General features: G+C 38.2%; 1 protein-coding gene across 2 annotated transcripts in view; it reads left to right on the plus strand.

Moving 5' to 3' along the window:
• The window catches only part of ASZ1 (ankyrin repeat, SAM and basic leucine zipper domain containing 1), a 165,297-nt gene that overhangs the window by 66,179 nt on the left and 77,372 nt on the right, over nt 1-21,746 (plus strand). For both annotated transcript variants that reach the window (XM_075208977.1, XM_075208976.1), the window contains exons 6-7: nt 5,773-5,907; nt 10,728-10,849. In XM_075208977.1, coding sequence (XP_075065078.1) covers nt 5,773-5,907; nt 10,728-10,849 — 257 coding nt within the window. The remainder of the gene's footprint in view (nt 1-5,772; nt 5,908-10,727; nt 10,850-21,746) is intronic.

Here is a 21,746-nt window from a genome sequence, read left to right on the forward strand (position 1 = left end):
GCTTCAGCAACTGAGCTTTGCAGAGCAACTGGATAATCCTCTTTCTATATCTTTGCTAGTCATTATCATCTGTATCAGTTTGGGAGACCTGTTCTCCACATAGCCACTAAATAAATCATTGATTAAGCCGTATGTGTTGCTGATCAGTTCTTTTATATCCGCTTACTATATTGATGGGTACATTCCATTGTAATGGCTGCCGTGGAGGATTGAGGAGGAAAAATAGTGAATTATAGAATTTACTGTTAATTGCTTTTTCTCAAAATACTCCATGGCAGTTCAGTTTTCCAGCCATGCTTGATATGTTTAGATATTTCAGAGACCGCTTGGGAAGTTTACTCAAAGAAGTGGAGGAAAAGGAGGTGCTCCAATATATATTGTCTGGGGACCTTTTTAAATAACCTATTTCTACCTATACTAGAAGGGAACTTACCCATTATAATGGCTGCCATGAAGTATTTTGAGGAAAAGGAGTTAACTATAATTTGCCATGTTTTTTCAAGCTCTGTAGTATACTGTGTAAGTGTTCTTCTTTCTTCTAGTAGTACTTCTGTGACTTTTTCAGTGATGCCTGTACTCCTCAATATTGACATCTTAATCTTCACAACATTAAAGAATTAAAGAGATATTCTATGGTTTTCTATGAACAGGAAAAGGAGGAATCATACTAAATACCTTAGGGGGTGTCAATTTTATTTTTGTTACTGCTCAGTTGTCTAATTATTAACCCACTTGTGTGGGCTGCCATGGACTCTGAAAAGGAAAGCCAGTCTGCAATTTCATTCTTTTCTTCAGCATATCAGCATATCTTGAGTTTTTAGCCCTATTATTTCTCCCTTATTTTCCTTTGGTTCGTGTATTTGAAGAATGCTATGCCACCTTTTTTTTTTTTTTTACTGTCAGAGCAATATGTCCTTCTAATTGCTTTTTAGAATATTTTATTGAGTGTTTATTCTCTTTTAGACTAACTTCTTCATTTTATGCTCCTCTGATTAGGAGTCTTTTATCTTGATTTTGAGTTTTCTTAACACGTTTGACAACTGCCATGTCTTTGACAACCATATTGGCTTTCTCTTACTTTGCTTTTGCTAACATAGCACACAGCTCTGTTCCATTTAATAATTTGTATTTTAGGTTATTCCACTGCACCTATCAATGCCCACCTTGTTGATTTCTCTTTTTCTAACATCTAAAACCTTTGTTTTGGTGGGTTTTTACTTTGTAGAAGAGAATTTGTGGTCTAGTTACCATCAATAGACACATTTGATTCTATGGGGCATATTCAATTGTTGGCGTTATAGCCAAAAATCTCGCGGCGCGTTTTTACGGTACTTTTCTCGCTGGATTTCTGCTTGCGGCTCAGGGAGCTGCGAGCTGAAATCCGGCTTACTATTACCGTAATAACGGTAATAGTTTTAACGCCGTGGGATATTCAAACAATTGAATATGCCCCAATGTGTTTATAAGAACTAAATGTAAGATTACTTGCTTGCGTGTTGGTTCCCTAATTGCTTGAGAGATGCCACATGCAATGAATTCAAAATATTATTGATCATGGCTGATTTTGGAATTGGCAGATTGCAGCCTATATCAGACATTGAAAACTCACATAATTTTCTCACCTGTTTATGGACTTCTCAGTCATTTTCCCTTATAAATTATCTATACAGATGTTGGTGGTCTGTAAATGTTTTCTTTTAAAACAAAAACAACTGTCTCTCAAATACTGTCAATCTTATATGCAGCACCTTCTATTGAAGTTGCTTTCATCTCAATCATTATATATAAAGCAACTCCACATTCCCTTTTTCATACTCTCTCTAAACAGTGCATAACTGGGAATAACTGTCCCTGTCATGGTTTTCATTATACCATGACTGAACTTCAAGATCTAAGCTTTTCTTTGACATGGTTTGAAATACATTCAGGGAGCACATTACCTAATTTATGAGCAATTTGTGCACCTAGTATCCACAAGCATACCACATTTCTTTAACCTACCTTTATTACTAATACACTTTTCATAATCTGTTTAAGGCTAGAGGGATCTTCTGTTTTTAAAGTTGCTCTGTTATGTAGACAAAGTAAGCACTAATAAAGTGCCTGAACTAAGAACCTCTGTTTTTATAGTGCCTGGATGCAAAATCAGTTTATATTGAACAGTCGTACACTTCCAAACTCCAGTGTCATAATTGACAAATCAAAATTATTCCTGCTTGCCTCAGTCCTTGGTGTGCAGAAGTGTTAGAATGCTTTGTACTAGACAGCATCTCCCCTCATCCTATGAGCAGAATATTTATGAGAAGGACACTGAGTATACTGCCTGCCCAAGATCCTTTCCTAGCAAACAAAAATATCTCTGTACTCTTCTAACATAACTGTAGAAAACCCATTAGTTCCAACAAGTAGAATATAATTTACCTCTTTCGCTTGATTAACAATTTCAATAAGCTGTACAGTAATCCTACTTCTCAGTCATAGTAGCTTCTAGCAGGCACCTAACCTCTACATTTCATTCTTGGCCAACTCTTAGATCACTACTTCTTACAAGAGAATCCATTATGTGAAACTTTCTACCTTCAATGGACTCTTCTACAAGGGAATCACTTTTTCCAGAACCACCAACTTCCTGTTAGCTTATGACCTCCTTCTCTGAAGACACATCCTTAGAACCACTTTTATGCTACACAAAGACATTATATGAATTATTTAAAGGGATAACTACTGGGAAATGTGTATCATCCATAGTCCTAACTATTCCAGATTGTTCAAACTGCTCTAATTGGTGGTCTCTGGTGCAATGGGTGGCAACTGAGGTGAAGAGACTGACATATAGAAATTGTTAAAATTTCTGTAACCTTATAATCTCACTGCAAATGTGAGAACTGCATACAGATCGCACAATAGCTTCAGAAAGTTACAATATATGCACCCATCACTGAACTGCACTCTTCCAGACATACTTACAACAAGAATTATATTATAGACTAAATAAAAAGATAACTCCTTTTGTTTCTAAACTACAGATATTTAAAAACAACTCCCTTGCTTCTCATTCATTTGCTTGACATTTCCTCTTGATACTGTTAATAAACAATTATAGATTTATTATAATATATATATATATATATATATATATATATATATATATATATATATGTATAGCAATCAGTGCGCACAGCTTCAAATCTAATATCAGTCCATACAAATGACGTGCCAGTTCATCAGCAGATAAATGTTCCACCAAACTTCCAACACCAGCAGATTGTATTCTGCGCGTCCTTCCCTCTTTGACCACCCGATCTCACAGGGGAAACAGCAAAATCCTAAAATTCAAACAAAAGGGGCGCTTGGAAAGACTTGGAATCTATTGTTAGTATCGATCTGGAAATCTTTTCTATTAAATTTATTTCTCTGGTCTGACTCAAACCTTCTTTTATACGGGACAGTATTCCAACGGTCTCTATTATTATATCTATTTTTAGATCTATTCCTCTGAGTGTTAGATTGTACAAACTCATATTAGTTCTGATTTCTTTTAAACGGTACAGAGAACCTACTCCAATTACGTATTTGATTGTTTTCGTAATCTACTTTATCCCTCTGAAATTTCCTTTTCTTAGATTCAATCACTTCACTTTCAATTTTATTTACTTTTATATCCACCTCTTTCTTAAATTTCTCTATTTCTATAGGGGTGGTCTTTGCCTGAAGAGTATTATCCAATTCTTTTAATTCCTTATGGATCTCCTCCATTGATTTCTTTTTCTCAGACACTATAAGTCTCATTAATTCAAATGAACAATTATCTAAAATCCGATACCATTCCTGAAGAAATGGCTCGTTAGTCTGTCCAAAAGTAGGCATTTTCAACAATCTGAGCCCTCTGGGAATCCTGTTCGCTTTAATATAGTTTTCCAACCCCATCACTTCCCACCATGCTTTTGTTTCTTTAACTAAAAGACCTTCAATTTGTACACATATATCTCTAGAGTCACCTCTAAACTTCTGAGGGTTTGTAACATCTGACTGAACCAATCCTTCATCAAAAACAGAGGTGTTCATGGATCTATGCTGATACTTGCTACTTCAAACGTGCAATTTTAATTTTTTGAATAAATCTTTTACTTGGATAATAAAACAAAAACAAGAGGTGTTCATGGATCTATGCTGATACTATGCTGATACTTGCTACTTCAAATCTGATGTCCGTGTATGGAGACTGGAAGTGAGCTGTATTGTAACATATGCCTGAAACATTTTATCCTGTGGTACGTGCAATTTTATTCTTTTGAATAAATCTTTTACTTGGATAATACACCATGGAAGCGCCCCTTTTGTTTGAATTTTAATATATATATATATATATATATATATATATATATATATATATATATATATCTCTAATATATAAATGCTTAGTGGCGTCTGTCTGTGTGTGTGAAAAAAAAAACCAAGCTGCAGCGCCACCTGCTGGGCGGAGTTATACACTGACCTACTAAATTCTTAGTGTGTGTGGGAAAAAAATTCAAACAGGGCTGAAATTTTCGTGAGGTGATTTTACCTCATGAACACACATGTGTAGAGGCGTGCGTTAGTGTGTGTGTGTGTGTGTGTGTGTGGAAAAAACTATTTTCTCAGAAAGGGCTCATCCAATTGACCTGAAATTTGGTATACTGACATTATTTGACAAAAAAATTAGAATAGTCAAGTCAGTTAACTTCCATCATCCCCCCTTCACCCCGTGAGAGGGGTAGTAAAGGCTAAATTTACGAGTTGAGGGGTCAAACTCATTTTCGTGAGGTAATTTTACCTCATAAACACACATTAAAAAGGCCGCTTGCGTCGGGAAGTAACGCTCTTCCCCTGAGGAGGCCTGGGCTAGGCCCAAATGCATGAAGAACCTTTTTAAGACCTTAAGCAGCTTGATTTGACTAGAATGCATGAGTATCATGCACGGGTTAACTTGTGTGTGTGTGTGTGTATATATATATATATATATATATATATATATTATATTATATTATATTATATAGATAGATATTGTGTAATAGACACTGGGGAAGTGATTGAAGTGAAGGTATATATGAAGTTTCTGCCCTATGCATTTTAATTCCAATGGAAAATGTTTGTATATTTGTAAAGAAAGCTTTCCAAAAAGCTTTTCATTTGAGTAAGTTCCTGGAGTAAAGGTTCCATTGGATGTGAATGGAGTGAGAGGGCGGGTTCGATTCATTAAGTCCAGTCCAGGTCTTCTGACCGTCCAGTCTCTCAGTAGTTGGATTAATGGTTGCACCTGTAAGGTGTGTTTTAAGAGGCTATCGGGGTGATCGCTCATTCTCATTACCTGGGGAGAGAGGCTGTATAGCTCTACAAAGACAAGAAAAGCTGATACTGTATTGTGAATGTAAGTTGTTTTTTTTAAAAAAAAAGTCTCGGCTTCGAGACATAATGCGTCAGACTTTTAAAAACAAATACAAAATAATGAAAACTCTTAAAATTTAATCAATTGCCAGAAATGCAGAATGACTAAGAATTTGTCTACATTGAGCTACACTTTAAAAATATTAGTTTACCATGGTACCATGAGAGTCTGTTAAATTGCATCACAGTCCTGTTTGTGTGCAAATGCTTTCTAACCCTTGATTATTAAAAAAAGCACCTTTTGCTTCTTAATATGTTGGGATATATTGTTTGGAGCAGAATAGCACCCTGTTTTTACTGTACACTTTTACTTCTTTAATTTTTCTCTTTTTTTCATTTTTAACACAGGGATTGACATGGGCTGCTCATGATGGGCATAAAAACACAGTTTTGAAGATGCTGGAGCTGGGAGCGGATATGAAGTTATCAACCAAAACTGGAAGCACACCAGCAGATATAGCTAGACAAAATAACTATTTAGAGGTATGTTTTTTTTACAATTTGTTTAAAGAAATCAAATTGAATAATAAAAAATACTTGGCTCTCTTAATAAGGGATTAGAGGTGTTTTAATCCTCATCTTGCAAAGCAGGATACTGTGTGGTGTCCAATAGAGGTTGGAATAAAGAGTTGGCAGGTATCATTATCAATACATTGTATGTTTAACTTAATAAATTATGTTTATGTTATTTGTAATGTGATTTATTGATTTATGGAAAATTTATATATTCAATTTCCTTATTATTTTTCCCTTTCAAAAACAAAATGTTTTAAATTAAGAGTTGGCAGGAAAAGTTTAGGGGGTTATACTGGAATGGTGATGCATATGGAGAGATGACTTTTATGTGGTAAGGATAAGCCTAATGAAAACTGAACAGAGGAGCCAGAAATAATGAAGTGTGTGAAAGAATGGTATAATACGAGTTAAGAGCTGGAATGTAAAATGACCCTAGTAATGGGTCATGTAGCCAACACCCCAAAACACTAACTGGTGTCAATATGCTCTTTGACCTATAGTTTCTGTCCTTTTTTTTATTGAGAAGTCTTCAGATTTATTTTCATGAGATTCCTGAACCTCTACTGGGGCAAATAATAGTGGCAGGGTAAATATTAGTGAACTAAATGACTAAAGTGAGTAGGAATATTTAGATACACAGATATCATAATTGTATAAGTCCACAAATACTAAACTGTGTAATGCAGACTAATCCAGAGAAGACAACTGGAAATGTAAAAAAAAAAATTAAAGCAATTTATAACTTGTTCCCCAATTCCTGGACAGATATGTGTATGTGCATATATATGTGTGTGTGTGTGTATATATATATATATATATGTGTGTATGTGGTCGAAGTGTTCTGTATACGGTGGTAAGCTATACTGCCAATTCTTCTACTGCTTCGCTAGTAAAATTATAAAATTCCATTCACTTACATTTTCTATACGGCCATTACTAAATTTCCACTTTTATGAAACAGTAATGCTCCCAATTCATTTTATGCCACATAGTATTGCTCTCAATACATATTATACCACAGTAGTGCCCCCAGTTCATATTATGCCAAACAGTATTGCCCCCAATTAATATGCCACATAGTTGCTCCCCAATTCAAAGTGTGCCACATAGATGTTACCCAATTCAAAGTGTGCCACAGTTATGCCGCACCAATTCAAGGTGTGCCAACCAATTGTTCGTGTGCATAATAGTCAACTTTCGAAGTCAGCGTGCACACGTCTTCTTCACTGCAGCCTGGCTGCTGCTTCACTAAAGCAGCCGAAGATTGCCAAAATGGAGCTGCTGCTCTTTGGCCATCTCCGTCTTTGTGAGACTGCTGTGGAGCTCGGTGTGCCAGACAAAAGTGGTCCGTGTGGCACGACTGGCACGCCTGCCATGGGTTGCTGACCCTCGGTCTAAGTGGTGGGAGGTTGGTGCTGGGCAGAAAGTTCGACTAGGTAACTATTTTAGTTTAGGTAATTATTTTTAGTGGGGATCTCTATAGCTTCTTGCCACACTTAGGGGCAGATTCAATTGAGAAGAAATCTGCGCGAGGTGTCTCTTGAACGCCCGCAGAAATCTGTCATTTTTGCTCGCACCCCATAGAGGTGTGATTAAAAATGAGCGTTAATTTTTACTGTACTACAGGTAAAAAATACGTGGCTGTGATGTTCTGAGGAACAGCGCTGCCAATTGAATCTGCCCCTTAGTCATCAATGGGGCCAAAATCATTTGTCAATTATACCCTTGGTCCATCAGCTTTTATGGTCTGTGTCTTGGTTAGAACGAAGAAGTGCAGCTGGGAAGCTGCCTGCCAAATTTATTGCTTGTTGTATGTGTAAGTTACTTGCGCATGTGTATTGTACATGGATCACATGGTTTGGCTGGAGGTATTGAGATCACATGAGAGAACTCCTCACAAAGCTGAGTAAGTGATTTCAATGTACCCATCCTTATATAGTTTACTGGTATGCCAGTCTCTTCTCCGTTTGCAGGTATCAAGGTCCTGCAGGTTAAACAGTTTTCCCAGATTAGTGTTGTATTTTGGTCTTATAAGCATGTTTTGACCTCCTTCTCCATTTGAGTGTGTATTAAAGGCTTTTAAAATTCCAACATTGTGATTAATATAGATTTGTTTGCTATTTCTCTATATAGGAGTTTGTGACTGCCTCTGATTTCTCTGCTGTCAGTTGTTTTTGCAACATTTCTGTTTGACACACAATAATACCATGCATGAAATAGCACACTGTGTTGTAAGGGGCTATGTCTCTGAGCTAGGCGGCTGGGCCTGTGCATAGTGCTTCAATAGAGCTCTATGGAAGCACTCTGGATGACTTTCAGTGTGCTCGACACTTCAAGGAAAATGAGCACAAAAAGTATCAAATGAGTTCTCTTATACAAGCTAATAGGGGTTGACGCTCGGAGGCAGCCTCTCCCATTTTCTGCACTTTATGGCAGGATTGATTAAAATTGGACAACCCCTGTAAATACCATTTCTCAATAACCTTTTCAACAGTCTGTGAACTAGAGTAATTTTCTGTAGTAATTCAATGTATTTTCTGAGTAGTATGCAATGTCATTATTTTAAGAAATGCAGGAGTAGGAACAATCTTAACTGTGTATGTGTTCTAAAATGTATAGTGTTGTGTTTTCCTTTGTATACAGCATTATATATACCATTAGCTGTTGGTGCCATAATGTGACATGTGCAGCATGTACTGTTGTGACAGGATGGATCTCCTTTGCCACCCTGTCTGTTATGTTGCTGGGGACCGGTTGGGCGTGCCTTTTCTCTATCCCAAATGCACTCTCTAACAACAGAAGGAGGGGCTTATGCTGCTGCCACCGCTGGACTCTTTTGCTGCATCTAGAACCTCATCTTTCTGGGTAACTCTCGCTGCTAGTGTACCCTCTTGCTGGTACCACTGACCTATTGCCTTCAGATCAGGGTTGCTGTGGATGATTCCCCCTGGCCTATCACACTGGGCCAGAGTTGCAGGTAATGGGCAAAGCGTTGGTACTGGAATGCTGGGTCCCAACCTCAGAACAGCCAGATAATGGATTAGATTGGCAGGTCACACAAATTACTGCAGGTCACAGGAATTACTGCAGGTAATTAGGCATCAAAGCAGGTTCCTTAGGCAGTTGATGTTAGATCAGGACAGTTGCATCCACTATTTGACGGTACTGGTGGCAGCCAGAAAGGTACAGATGGAAAAATAATAGATTTCAGTGTAAAACAGACCTCATTTTATACAGTTCTGGAGACTATCTTAGCAGGAGGTAATCCAGCCTCCTGCCTCTTCAACTAATCTGAACTGATTCATGTAGCCTGCACGTAAATCAGCCAAGATAGGTTAACACCTTTTGTCATTGAAGCTAGTGGCAGGGGGGAGTGTACTTCCCCCTACCAATGAGCTGCTAGAGAGAGGGGAGCTCAGCCCACTCTCCTCCCCTGGTGCCAGAGTGTCTGAGGCTGGAGATTTATCTTTTAAATCTCCCTCCTAAAACTAATTCCAGGGACCCTGTACTGAGGTCTGGCTCTTCCCCCTGGCTGAAAACAGTACCAGGAGAGAGCAGCCAGATCCTGGGGCAGTAGTCCCTACCCTGTCGCTACCTGCAGCTCTTTGAGGTCTAAAAAACGACTTAGCCTCTTGGGTCTCCAGGCTTCCGAGGGGTAAAGGATCCAGGGCTGCCTCTGCAGTACCCACTGGACCAAGGTAAGTGCATTTTCTTTATTAACTATACACATTTACTTTAAAAACACATTTTACACATAAACATTTATATATTACACATATTTGCACGCCCTGCGCCTAGCGCCTGGAGTTAACGCTTTCAGCGTTGCACTACGATTAACTATCGACGCTGCAGCGCCTACACACATTAAACATTTACATTTATTTGTTAACCTTACATTTATACATTAACCCCTTCCATGCTGCAGCACTGGGTACTCGCTTCGCAGCGCATACATTAATATACACTTTTATTCGTATTTCATACATGTCTCCTTCACACTATCCGCGCTGTGCCTAGCGCTGGTGATTTAACCCACCCGGCACTGGAGATTCGTTCAAAAATGGCCACACGTACGACGGCTAGACACTTTCGGACCCGGCCACAACTGTGATATAGTATAATGAAAAATGTTTGTAGATAACTGGAAAGCATCAGAGGATAGTTTTTAGCTGGTCCTATATATATTACCAAGATACTGTCAGCACAAGCTGTTAGTTAAAATCTGTCATGAAGATCAACCACAAAGAAGACCATAGCAATTATGTAACCGTAAATACATTTTATAGTCAGTAAGATTGCCCTCTAAACTGTACTCTACTGGATGTACTGTGTAGTACTAATCACAAGAGTGCAGGGTACTTCATATACAGTGCAGCCTTCAAACACAATGTGTTGCCACTTGTGGTATAGTGATGGTGGAATTTATAACTTCCAGAGCACTACATTCATTGTGATCATCAAGTTCAACAATACCAGATCAGGACTATAAAATAGTATTTAATGTTACAAATAGATCATTGTAGTGTGTAAATTTATCTGTAATGTTCTTCACATTTTTAGCTGAACAGTTTTTTCATTTGATTGTTTTCATTGATCACTTTATTTCTTTCTAGAACAAATGAGTATGGTCACATTTTGATACAAGTTTCAAATGAGATTTGCAAAGCATTGAAGTTTTATATTTTTGAACCCCATATATTAAACTATTTACATTTTCTCATTGTTGCTAAAATTCTTACAGTTCAGCATTATAAGCAAAAAATGTTTTTGTTTTTTTCCCCATGCAGATTTTTAGCATTCTTTCCTTTTCTGGAAATCTAAATCAAGGTAAAAGCAACTTGAGCAAAGAAGAAGCAATGTACAGATATCTGAAAGTACAACCTGAATCGTCAATGAATTACACAAGTAGGCAAGTACCTATTTACATTAAAGACAAGAATATGACGTTACCTGCCAGCTGAAATGGGGGAAAATCTGGCAAATAATTCTTGTAATCAGTCTTGTATCTAATTCAGTTTTCAAAAACCTCAGCACCAACAAAATGCCACCTATTTATTAGATTTTGCTAAATTGAATTGTCTTCATTTCAAATCTGAGAGAAAATATAATGTCCACATTATTTCGATTTTTTTTTTACAATCCTGTTCTGAAATATTGGCTGATAATTCGATTTAAAATATGATCCCTAGGTGGCAGCATTACTCTGAATACTTTTTCAATTTACAGACTTATTTAATGCTAAGGGTGGTGGGCAGTTTGAAATGCAACACACGGTTTTTGCAGAAACAGAAATATAGCTAATTGTGTGTGTACTAAGTGAGTTCTACAACTAGATCTACTTTAAAAAATGATACTAATGAGAAATTTAATTTGAATGTAAGAGAAAGGTTTGCTGTTTATGGGGAGACAAGTTCTAATTGACTATATGTAAAGCAATCACTCACATTAAATATAATAAAACCTTTTCAAGGGACAACTGTGCAAAATGGAGGAAAGTAACTGTGACTGGATCACTATTAAATAACTTTTGGTAAAAATGTATTTAAAGCGAATAGCGCAGGGCACTTATTTATGTAATTGCATTTGCACTTATTTTTGTTTAGCGTAAGATAGGAAGTCGTTATCTCTGAGACCAGGGTAGAAAATTGGGTTTTCTGTTTAACCTTGCTATAGGAAATGCCTATTTCTGATGTATATATCTGATACAATAAGTCTTTGTTTTGAAATCCTTTTGCATATCTTAGTGAGAGGAAATGCATTCATGTCTAAGGTATATGTTTGATGTCTGATAAGCATTTGTAAGTCTGTGGTGTAGAGGAGAGGATGTGTCCTCATTAAGGCTAATTAAGTCTATTCAATGTGAGTGACCAACACTTGAATGCACAACAGGGGGGCTGTTACCTGAGTACAGGTCCTGTTAGACAGACAGGAACTCTAAACAATGGACACAGAACATCTGAAGGGGGGATTTGGAAGTTAAATTGTGTTAGATGTAAAATTAGATTACATCCTGAGATCTGAGGGAATATTCTAGACTGGTTGGAGCCAGGGGCTGGCTTACCTATGCTAGGAGTTATGTCAGTACTGTTTAAAAGTGACTTTTGTGAGCATGTAATGTATCATTCTTCTGACTTCATCTGACCTGATCACACTGGTATCTTCCACCAGTGTGTGTGAGCAAATAAACCATCTTGCTTCAAAGACCTGCTTGGAACCATCTTCAATATCGTTGTATTCCTGTGGTCTACAGATTAGACCCTAAACCTAATCCGTTCTCCGGCTGTCTCTGCGGTTTGGTCCCAAACGTTTCCAGTACCACCGCTCTGTCTGCATGTGATAGGCCAGGGGGGATCCATTCACAGCATCCCTGATCCATAGTAAGAGGTCAGGAGGACCAGCCCAGGTACACCAGCAGCGAGACACGCTAGCAGCGTCAGTGACCCTGAGGAAACCCGGTTCTGGATGCCGGTATAGGAGTCCAGTGGTGGCTGCAGCTTAAGCCCCTCCTACTGCGGCAAGAGGGCGCTTTTTGGATAACAAAAGGGAACGGTGGCCAAGTAAGCCCAGCCGGTTCTCAGGAACAACAGACAGGGTGGCATAGGCAATCCATCCTGTCACAGTAACATAGTGCCCTACAAACATGGAAAAGATCCATGTTTAGTGTAATAAAGATTTCAGTATCCCCTGCTGGGGATGGTCACCAGGTGTGTTTCGGATTTGTTTGGAGCTTGGTGAGGGTCTGGGTGGGTGGAGGATATCTCGGAGGCAGGACCCAAACAAGTGGAGGTTGTTGAACAGATGCTGTAACTGAAAGCCAAAGTAGGCTGCAGGTGTCATTCCTGAATAACGCTCTACTCTAGGCACCAGCTTTTAAGGATGGCAGGTGCCCAATGTGTGTATGTGTTTAGGAGCTGTTCCTACAATGCTAGGACGCTACAATGTAGGCCGCGATGTCTGCCAAGTGGGAGGGTCCTGGGAAGATCACATGGTGGAGGCGTCTGGTGTGCCACAAGTAGCCTGATTTGAAACAAACCTACACTATTCCAGGCTGCAGCAGCAAGGTCATGGGTTTAGTAGGCCTATTCTAGAAAGTGAAAAGATAAATAAATCAGGGATATGCTGCAACAGGTAAAATAAAGACAGAGACAAATGACAGAGGCAACGGCAAGGAATAAATTTGAGAGCTTGAGCATAGATACAGAGGGAAAGCACTATGTAAAGTCAGGGATTCAGCGGGGGAATATAATAAACAGAAAGTGCACACCAGAGACAGCAACAAACCCTGACAACAGGGAGAGACTCAAGTGATAGCTGAGGAAGCAGAGGTTTTCCAATTAGAACCCTTCAGGAACAAGGCTACCCGGACCAGAAGACAGTTATCAATAAATACAGACACCACGAAATACAGATAAGTGCCACCACTACCAAGCTAAACCGGTCCCCTTGTGATAGTATTATGTGAGTTCTGGCCAGGTGAAGGTCATCAGAATCTTTATTTAGAAATATTCAGACAAAAACAGGGAGAAATTAGGAAACGCAAGTTGTAAATAAGTGTGAAAATCAAACATTGAGGGTCATTACCCAAGAGTGTCTTGCTTTCATAACTGAACTCGTCCATTTATTAAGAGTAACATGATGCTTGCCGGAAAATGTAACAATTTATCATCTTAAGCTAAATTATTAATTCAGAAAGTACTTCTGTCTTCCATAAAATAGTGCTTGTTTTAAATAGATAAAAAATACTGTTATATTTTATTCTGGTTTATTCTACTAGATTTAAATAATTGATTACATTCAAGACTAACTTATAGAAATATTAACTGGGGTAATATGCACATGGATTTAATGATTCCCAAATTTACCAAGTGGAGTTTAACTCACTGCCACAATAAGTATTGCAGAGTGTCCTATATTGATTTATATTTGATTATCTTGTGTTCCCAAGTGTTTGGGAACACAAATCTTCTTCCTAACCCAAACAAAGCAGGGAGATTTACTAATGCCCTAAAAATGGATAGTAGTTCGAATGGAAAAAAATATATATGCCTTCATCTGATGTACTACAGAAACATAAAAAACTGGGATGGAAGAACCGCACTAGGTAAAATAATGCGAGCATAGAGTATAATAAACACTGATTAACCCGAAGAGAAAAATTCAAACCGGGGGGTGCACCCAGACACTGATATATATTGGATATTGCAGAGAAAGAAAAGACAGTGTAAATTGAGGCACTCCGTGGATGCTCATTAAGATTTAACTTTTATTAGATTGATTAAAATGGACAAGAATTGAGCGAACAACACTCCTCCTACTGGTACCAACATATATAATCCAGTCCCTTTAAGGAAAAAATCAACTTTCTTTCCAGATGCTAAAATATGTCCCCAAGTAAAAGTCTATACGGACCTGGTATCAAGAGATCTAGATAATTTTTTTAGATCTAATGATGGTGGTTTCAGAATTAGTAAGAACTTAAGTAATATGGAATCGAGAGCCCTCAAAGAGATCTGTAGTTGGAAAGATGTTGTGATTAAGCCCTCTGATAAGGGGGGCAACATTGTTATCTGGCCATTGGAAAAATATATAGATGAAATTCAGCGACAGCTTAATAATCAACTATGCTATCGTCACCTTATTTTTAATCCAACTGCTAATTTCCTGAGTCTATACGAACGTATTATTAACTCAGCATTTAACAAGGGTACTATTACCAAGTCTGATTTTGATTTCCTGACAGTCAAGAACCCCAAAATACCAACTATGTATGCTCTCCCAAAGATTCACAAAAATGAGACTAACCCCCCTGGACGTCCGATTATATCAGGAGTCCAAGGACTCACTGAAAATGCCAGTAGATTTGTAGACCAACATTTAAGATACTATGTAGTTGGTCTACAGTCTTATGTGAGAGACACATTGGATGTGCGCTCCAAAATCCAAGATTTTACCATCAGCTCAACTACCAAACTTGCCTCTTATGATGTAGAATCTCTCTACACTAATATCGACCATACACAAGGTGTGGGAGCAGTACGTTACTTCTTAAATATGGACACCAATACCGAATTTAATGGATTTCTATTGACACTCTTAGAATTCATTTTGACTAAAAATTACTTTGTGTTTAATGAGAGATTTTACCTCCATATTAGAGGTACAGCAATGGGCACACTTGTGCCCCTACTTATGCTAATCTCTTTTTAGGGTGGTGGGAGCAGGAATTTGTGTTTACTGAGTCCAATGACGAATTTACGAATAAAATCGTAATGTGGCTTCGTTACATCGACGACATTTTGATTCTTTGGGATGGAGATATTGACCAATTCCACACCTTTACTTCCATCCTGAACTCCAATAAATTAAATCTGAAATTAACATCTGAAATTGATGATTTTTCAATCAACTTTCTTGACCTTACTATTAGTAAAACATCTTTAGGTACCTTGGAAACTGATATTTTCCGTAAAAAGACTGCCACAAACACCATACTACACTGTACAAGCTCTCACTTTCCACCAGTCCTATATGGGATCCCAAAAGGAGAACTCTTGAGGACTAAGCGCAATTGCTCTAACCAACAAACATGTTCTCAAAGAACCTCTGAACTGATGACAAGATTACAACACAGGGGTTATAGTAATAAAATTCTAAAAAAAGCCAATAAATTGGTTATTAATACAACAAGGGAGTCATTAATTTATCCAAAAAGGGATCCCAATAAGGTTAACCCCAAGATCAGGATGATCGGAACTTTCTGTACTGAGTGGCGACAGTTACAGAAGATCTTTCAGCAACACTGGCATATTTTAATAACCGACCAGGATCTAAAGAAAAATATTGACGAACAACTATCATTCAGTTGGCGTAGAGCAACAAATCTCAGAGACAAATTAGTACACAGTCATCTCCATAAAAACAAAAAGTACAACCCTCAAGAACTTAAGGGCTATTATAAATGTGGAACGTGCAAGGCTTGTCAATTCATGGTACCAACCAAAATATATAAAGACAAATTCAATAAGGAGTGGAAGATACAGGAATTTCTAAACTGTAACTCCTTGGGGGTTGTCTATTGCCTTATCTGTCCGTGCTCCTTGAAATATATTGGAATGACCACCAGACCTTTTAAAAAAAAAAAAAAAAAAAAAAAAAGAGTACTAGAGCATATTAATAACATAAGGAACAGTAAAAAAGATCAAGAAAAATTTAAAACACTGACTTCTGTTGCAAAACATTTCTTATTACACCACGATGGGAATCCAAAGGGATTACAAGCTTTTGCTATGACCAAAATAAATTTGGGAATCAGAGGGGGTGACTTACAAAAGGAATTACTTCAAAAGGAGACTAAAATGATATTCCAGATGGGAAGCATGGCCCCATATGGGCTTAATGATTACAATAGCTATATATCTTTTCTATGACATGTATTGAACTCATTTTTATTTTGGAGATAATCATATTTATATATAGTTTCTCTACTAAGAACATTAGGAGAATTTCAAAGTTCTACTTGAGTTTTTCTTCTCTGTATTCAATTTCATGTAAATTTGGGATCCCTATTAAGGTTTTTTGGTATTCACACATTTTACTATTACTTATTATCACACAAAAGTTTCATTACACTAAAGGCATGTTATTATTAATTATTTATATTCTCTATGGTATATTCCTTATGGATATATATTGTAGAAGGACATATTGATGTATATTTATTGATTTTTCCACTTTATAAAACCCAGAAGGACTAGTTATGCTCTTCTTCACACATAAACAAATCGTTTCACCCTCTATTTTACACTCAATGTAAACACTTTAACATTACAATGTATTACACCAAGATCCCAAAAATTACAAAATTATAAACATATTCACATTGTACTAGACAATTTCTCTACTTACATTTTATTTTATTATTTTCTCATATATATATACAAACAAGGTTTGATATATCTTTATAAAGAAACTAATAAGGGTACTTGAATCCCTCATATTAAAGAAAATATCAACTTATGAGTTCTTATCGATAATTTCTATTGAACCATTTCTTTATTAAAGTACACCTAGGTGGTTAATATTAACCCCTTCTTCTAACAATAAAAATTAGCTATATATGAGATTCATCTAATGATGGATGATCTGACTGATAATTATATTTATGGTAATCTTAAGGGATATTCATATATCAACCACTGATAAAGTCTAATTATTGCCTTTCCCAGCTTCAATAATATGTTTCCGTAGGAGTTTTAATTAGAATAGTAAAGCTATGATATGTTCCCGTGTACAATATAAAAACTACTTACATGGGTACTTCTCAGCTATCTTCCATCAACTAATTTTGCGTAGGTAAATACATCCATCATTTTATCTATATTATCATATAATATTACGAACATTAACTCAGGAAATTCAACCTCGAGACAAGCAATTCATTTCTTTTGCTTTCCACCAATAAAGAGAAACCTTCTAAGCATCACAATGATAACTATAGGGCAATCTGACTGTCAATCAAACCCACGAGGGTTTCTGAAGGACAGCGCATACACCCACTTTGGCTTTAACTTGACGATTGGTTCCTCTATTTTTAACCACACCTACACGAACGGGTATATAAGAGCTGTCAAATCCGGGATTCATTCTGCCTTGAAAAAGCTTTATCAATCTCCTATGTCTTTACCTAAATCTATCAGAATTTAGCGCTACGAGTTATGTATGAGAGGGACCTTTGCTATGAGTCTATACAGACTCTTAAGCTATGAGCCTATACCAGACTCTTAGTTATAATACTACCTCCCATAAGCTCCATAGGAGAACTCTATCTTTGATGCTATTGTAAGTTTATCCTAAGCTCAATGTCGGTTGACACTTTAGTTAGAATAATTTCACTAAACTGCTATTATCATTAATGCTTAGATAACAAAATGATTAGCTAAATCCATCTATTTTACATATAATATTAAGTGTTACATAGCTGTAATCTAGTGCCATTTAAGCCTGTTATCTTACATATATAAAAGGATTAAGATGAGACCTTGCAAAATCGTTTTGCATTTTAATCACTATTCACAACTTTTATCTATCTTTTTAATTATTTCGCTCAATTCTTGTCCATTTTAATCAATCTAATAAAAGTTAAATCTTAATGAGCATCCACGGAGTGCCTCAATTTACACTGTCTTTTCTTTCTCCGCAATATCCACGTACTACAGAAACATGTAATCCAAATGAGATTGTATTGCTGTCTAGTTTAGTAAAACAATATATAAAGTCACAAATTTTTAAACTTTTTTAAAATAGTTAAATTGCAGGTTGACCCTACCATTTATTAGATCATAGGGTCTTCCTTCTGTAAGTAATGTGTGCACCTGTCTGAGGCATTATAGAAAATTGCATTTTATAGAAGGGGATAGGTGTTAGTAGGACATTATTGCACAACTGATATTGTTGATGGCTATAGAGCCATTATGTATAAGGGAAAATATTTAGCATTGTTTAGATTGTATTAAGATTCTGCTAACCTCCTCCCATCTTGAGGCATCTAAGGGAAGGGTGCTATCAGTCACACCCAACTTCTTGGGGATTAATCTAATTGAAGGACTGTCCTTCTTTTCTGCCTGCCCCAGGCATACATATTATATGTAAGTGATGCTCGGTACCTTCATCCCATTTTTTTTTTATAACTGTTTGCAATTTTTTACTTGCATGTCAAATCTTTATTTAATTGTTTTTTTATTCTCTGTAAGCATTGTACTTTTTGTATATTAAATCTAACAATTTAATAGTTCTGTCCTTATTGCTCTAAAACAAAATCATTGCCTCTTTAAAAGAGACAGATTGCTTGGCTGGATTAACACTTTAGAAACCAGTGTGTGAACGGTTAACTGTTTAGCTACCAGAGCACAGAGTGTGCGCAATTGGGTGATTAAGTCATAGGTTTACTACGGGCCTTATATGTAGCTGGTGGCAGTTGTTGAGAGGTGTGAAGCATACGTATGTGTTGGGAAGGGACCAGCGAAATCTGTAGCCTTAGAGGAAGAGGTGAGTTTGAGGTTTAAGCTGGAATCCTGTGTGTTCCCTTACAGTAATCTTCCAAGTCACAAGTGAGAAAATAGAGGTGATATATTGTATGACTGCTGGAATATATGATAAGATATCTAATCGGGGAGTAGCAAGACGAGCTTATCCCGAACAATTGGTGGCAGCTTGTGGGATTTTTCACATTTTTAAGGCATTAAGTAATTAAGTAATTATTCCCTGCACTTAAGAACTGGTAGTATCCTTGCGAGGAATGCAGCCGTGTTCATATGGACAAAACTCAATGCTTATTATTATTTTGAAGACATACGTGCAAAGCAGTTGCCCTTCCCTTCTCTCTGTTTTTTTTTTCTTTTCCTATCTTTTATTTTGCAACGTAACTGAGGAGATGGCTGCGGCATATAAAAGCATGACAAAGGAGGTGCTGATTTCACATTGTGAGGATGGAGGAATTCCCACTACTGGCAAAAGCAAGGAGCAAATGATTGAAACTCTTGTGCAGAGAGATCAGCATCAAGTCATAGATGTGTCCCAGGAAGGGCACAGCCAGGATTCAGAAGCGGACCTGACTGTGGATATTGCTCAAAACAGTGGACTGTTAATTTCGGATGATTCTAATAGTTCATGTGTTGACACTTATATGGACGCTTATTTGCAAACTGCCCTAAAACATGTGGGCCCAGCGGACATTAGAACCAAAATGCAACTTATACAGCAGTTCCAGGAGAAGGAAGCTGCTGACCGTCAGGAGAGGTGCGCTGCTATGGAGGCGGCAGAGGGGCGTGCTGCTATGGAGGCGGCAGAGAGGCGCGCTGCTATGGAGGCAGCGGAGAGACAGGCAGAAAAAGAAGCTGCCGAACGAGAGGCAGAGAGGAGATATGAGCTGGAGCTTGCCAAGCTCAAACGCCAGCCAGAAGCCAGAGAGGCTGGTATCTGCAGACCCCATCCAGAGAATTTCCCTGTATTGGAAAAAGAAGGGGATTTAGATGCTCTTTTGCGAGGATTTGAAAAAACGTGCCGACAGTATGGACTGGCCAAAGATCAGTGGGCGCAGTATTTAACCCCTGGTTTGCGAGGTAAAGCATTAGAGGTCTTTGCAGATCTTCCACCCCAGATGAACGGAGATTATGAGGCAATCAAAAGTGCCCTGTTACAGAGTTTTGATATCACGCCGGAGGCGCATAGGCAGAAATTCTGAGATTTAAAACGCAGTGCCTCTGACACTTATTCAGGACTTGTGGCCCAACTGTCTACTTCTTTCAAACAGTGGATTGGAGGGTTAAAGATCTCCACCTTTGATGCTCTGAAAGATTTAATGAAGCCGTTTCTTACATTGTGCCCAGCTGATGTGAAGGAATGGGTAGTGGATCGGGACCCTGAATCATCTGTGGAGGCAGCTAGACTGGCTGACAAGTACACTGTCACCTGGGCACTTGCATCTAAAAGAGGGACTTTTGTGCCAGGGCAGTATGCCTGGAAAGGGGGACGGCCAGGAGGATCAACACCACCTTCCTCAACACCATCACCCACTGTTTCTTCATCTTTTGGGAGGGTTGGGGCAAAGCCTGTTCTAGGAGACACCCGCTGGTGTTTTGTGTGCAGCCAGGTGAGGCATATTAGTACTGCGTGTCCAGAAAAGAGGACCACTTCACCCTCCTCTGGGGGGGGGGGGTACCGTCCCTGCAATATTCTACAGCTGTCCTTTGTGTTGCTTGGACCACAAGGGGCCGGAAGGACAACCTGCAAACAGTCACTGTTGGTGACAAGGTAACTGTGGGGTTAAGAGACACTGGTGCGGATGTGACCCTAGTGCATTCAGAACTGGTAGGGTTAAAGGACTTCATTCCAGGAAAGTATTTCTGTGCAAGGGGTGGGTGGAATTCACCTTACTGTGCCTGTAGCCAAGGTTTACCTTGATTGGGGTGCTGGAAGAGGTCTAAGAGATGTTGGGGTAACATAATATGCCTACAAATGTGTTACTGGGGACAGATTTAGGAAGAATGCTGTCTCAGTATGTCTCTAATGATGATGATAATGCCACTGTGTTAGAATCTACTGAGAATACCCATGGTTCTTTCCAGGTGCCAGGATGTGCCAGGGAAAGAGAATGCCATATTGTACCTGAAGTGTGTAGTTTTAATGCCACCCATGTTACAGTATCAGAACCTGCTGAGAGTAACCATGTTTTTTTTCCAGTCACAAGGATGTGACAGGGGAAAAAGGGTATCTTCTATTGTACTTGAAGTGAGTAATGATGATAATGCCAAAAGTAGTATTGCATTAGAATCTACACATGTTCTTCGACTGACATCTTGTCATGAGATAGGGAAAAATGACAGTGTTACTGCAAATATTGGCATTGATTATGGTGTAGATATTATGCTTGCTAGAAATGGAACAGATGACAATGTGATTAATTCTGTTGTGTTAGAGAAAGGCAATGTTTCTACCCAGGTGATTATGCTCAGAAGATAGGGTACAGGTTAAATGGGAGGGAGGGCAGAGTGAAACTGTGTGTTCTGTGCCTGAAGCAGCCGTACCCAGGGGTGTTGCAAATGTGGGGGAGACGCATAGACCTGACCAATGGGAAATAGTGAGTAACAGCCGTCCTTACATTGTTGCTGGGACCTGTAGTTCGAATGTTCACCACTCAGATCTCCATCTGAGTTCTGACTATTCACTTGAGTTTATAGAGACAGCGGGGTCAGTGGCTAGCCCAGACTCATTAGTCAGCCGTCTAACGGCTTAAAGGAGGTAGATGAGGG

Source organism: Mixophyes fleayi, chromosome 4, assembly GCF_038048845.1.
Source record: "Mixophyes fleayi isolate aMixFle1 chromosome 4, aMixFle1.hap1, whole genome shotgun sequence".
Classification (NCBI taxonomy): Eukaryota; Metazoa; Chordata; class Amphibia; order Anura; family Limnodynastidae; genus Mixophyes; species Mixophyes fleayi.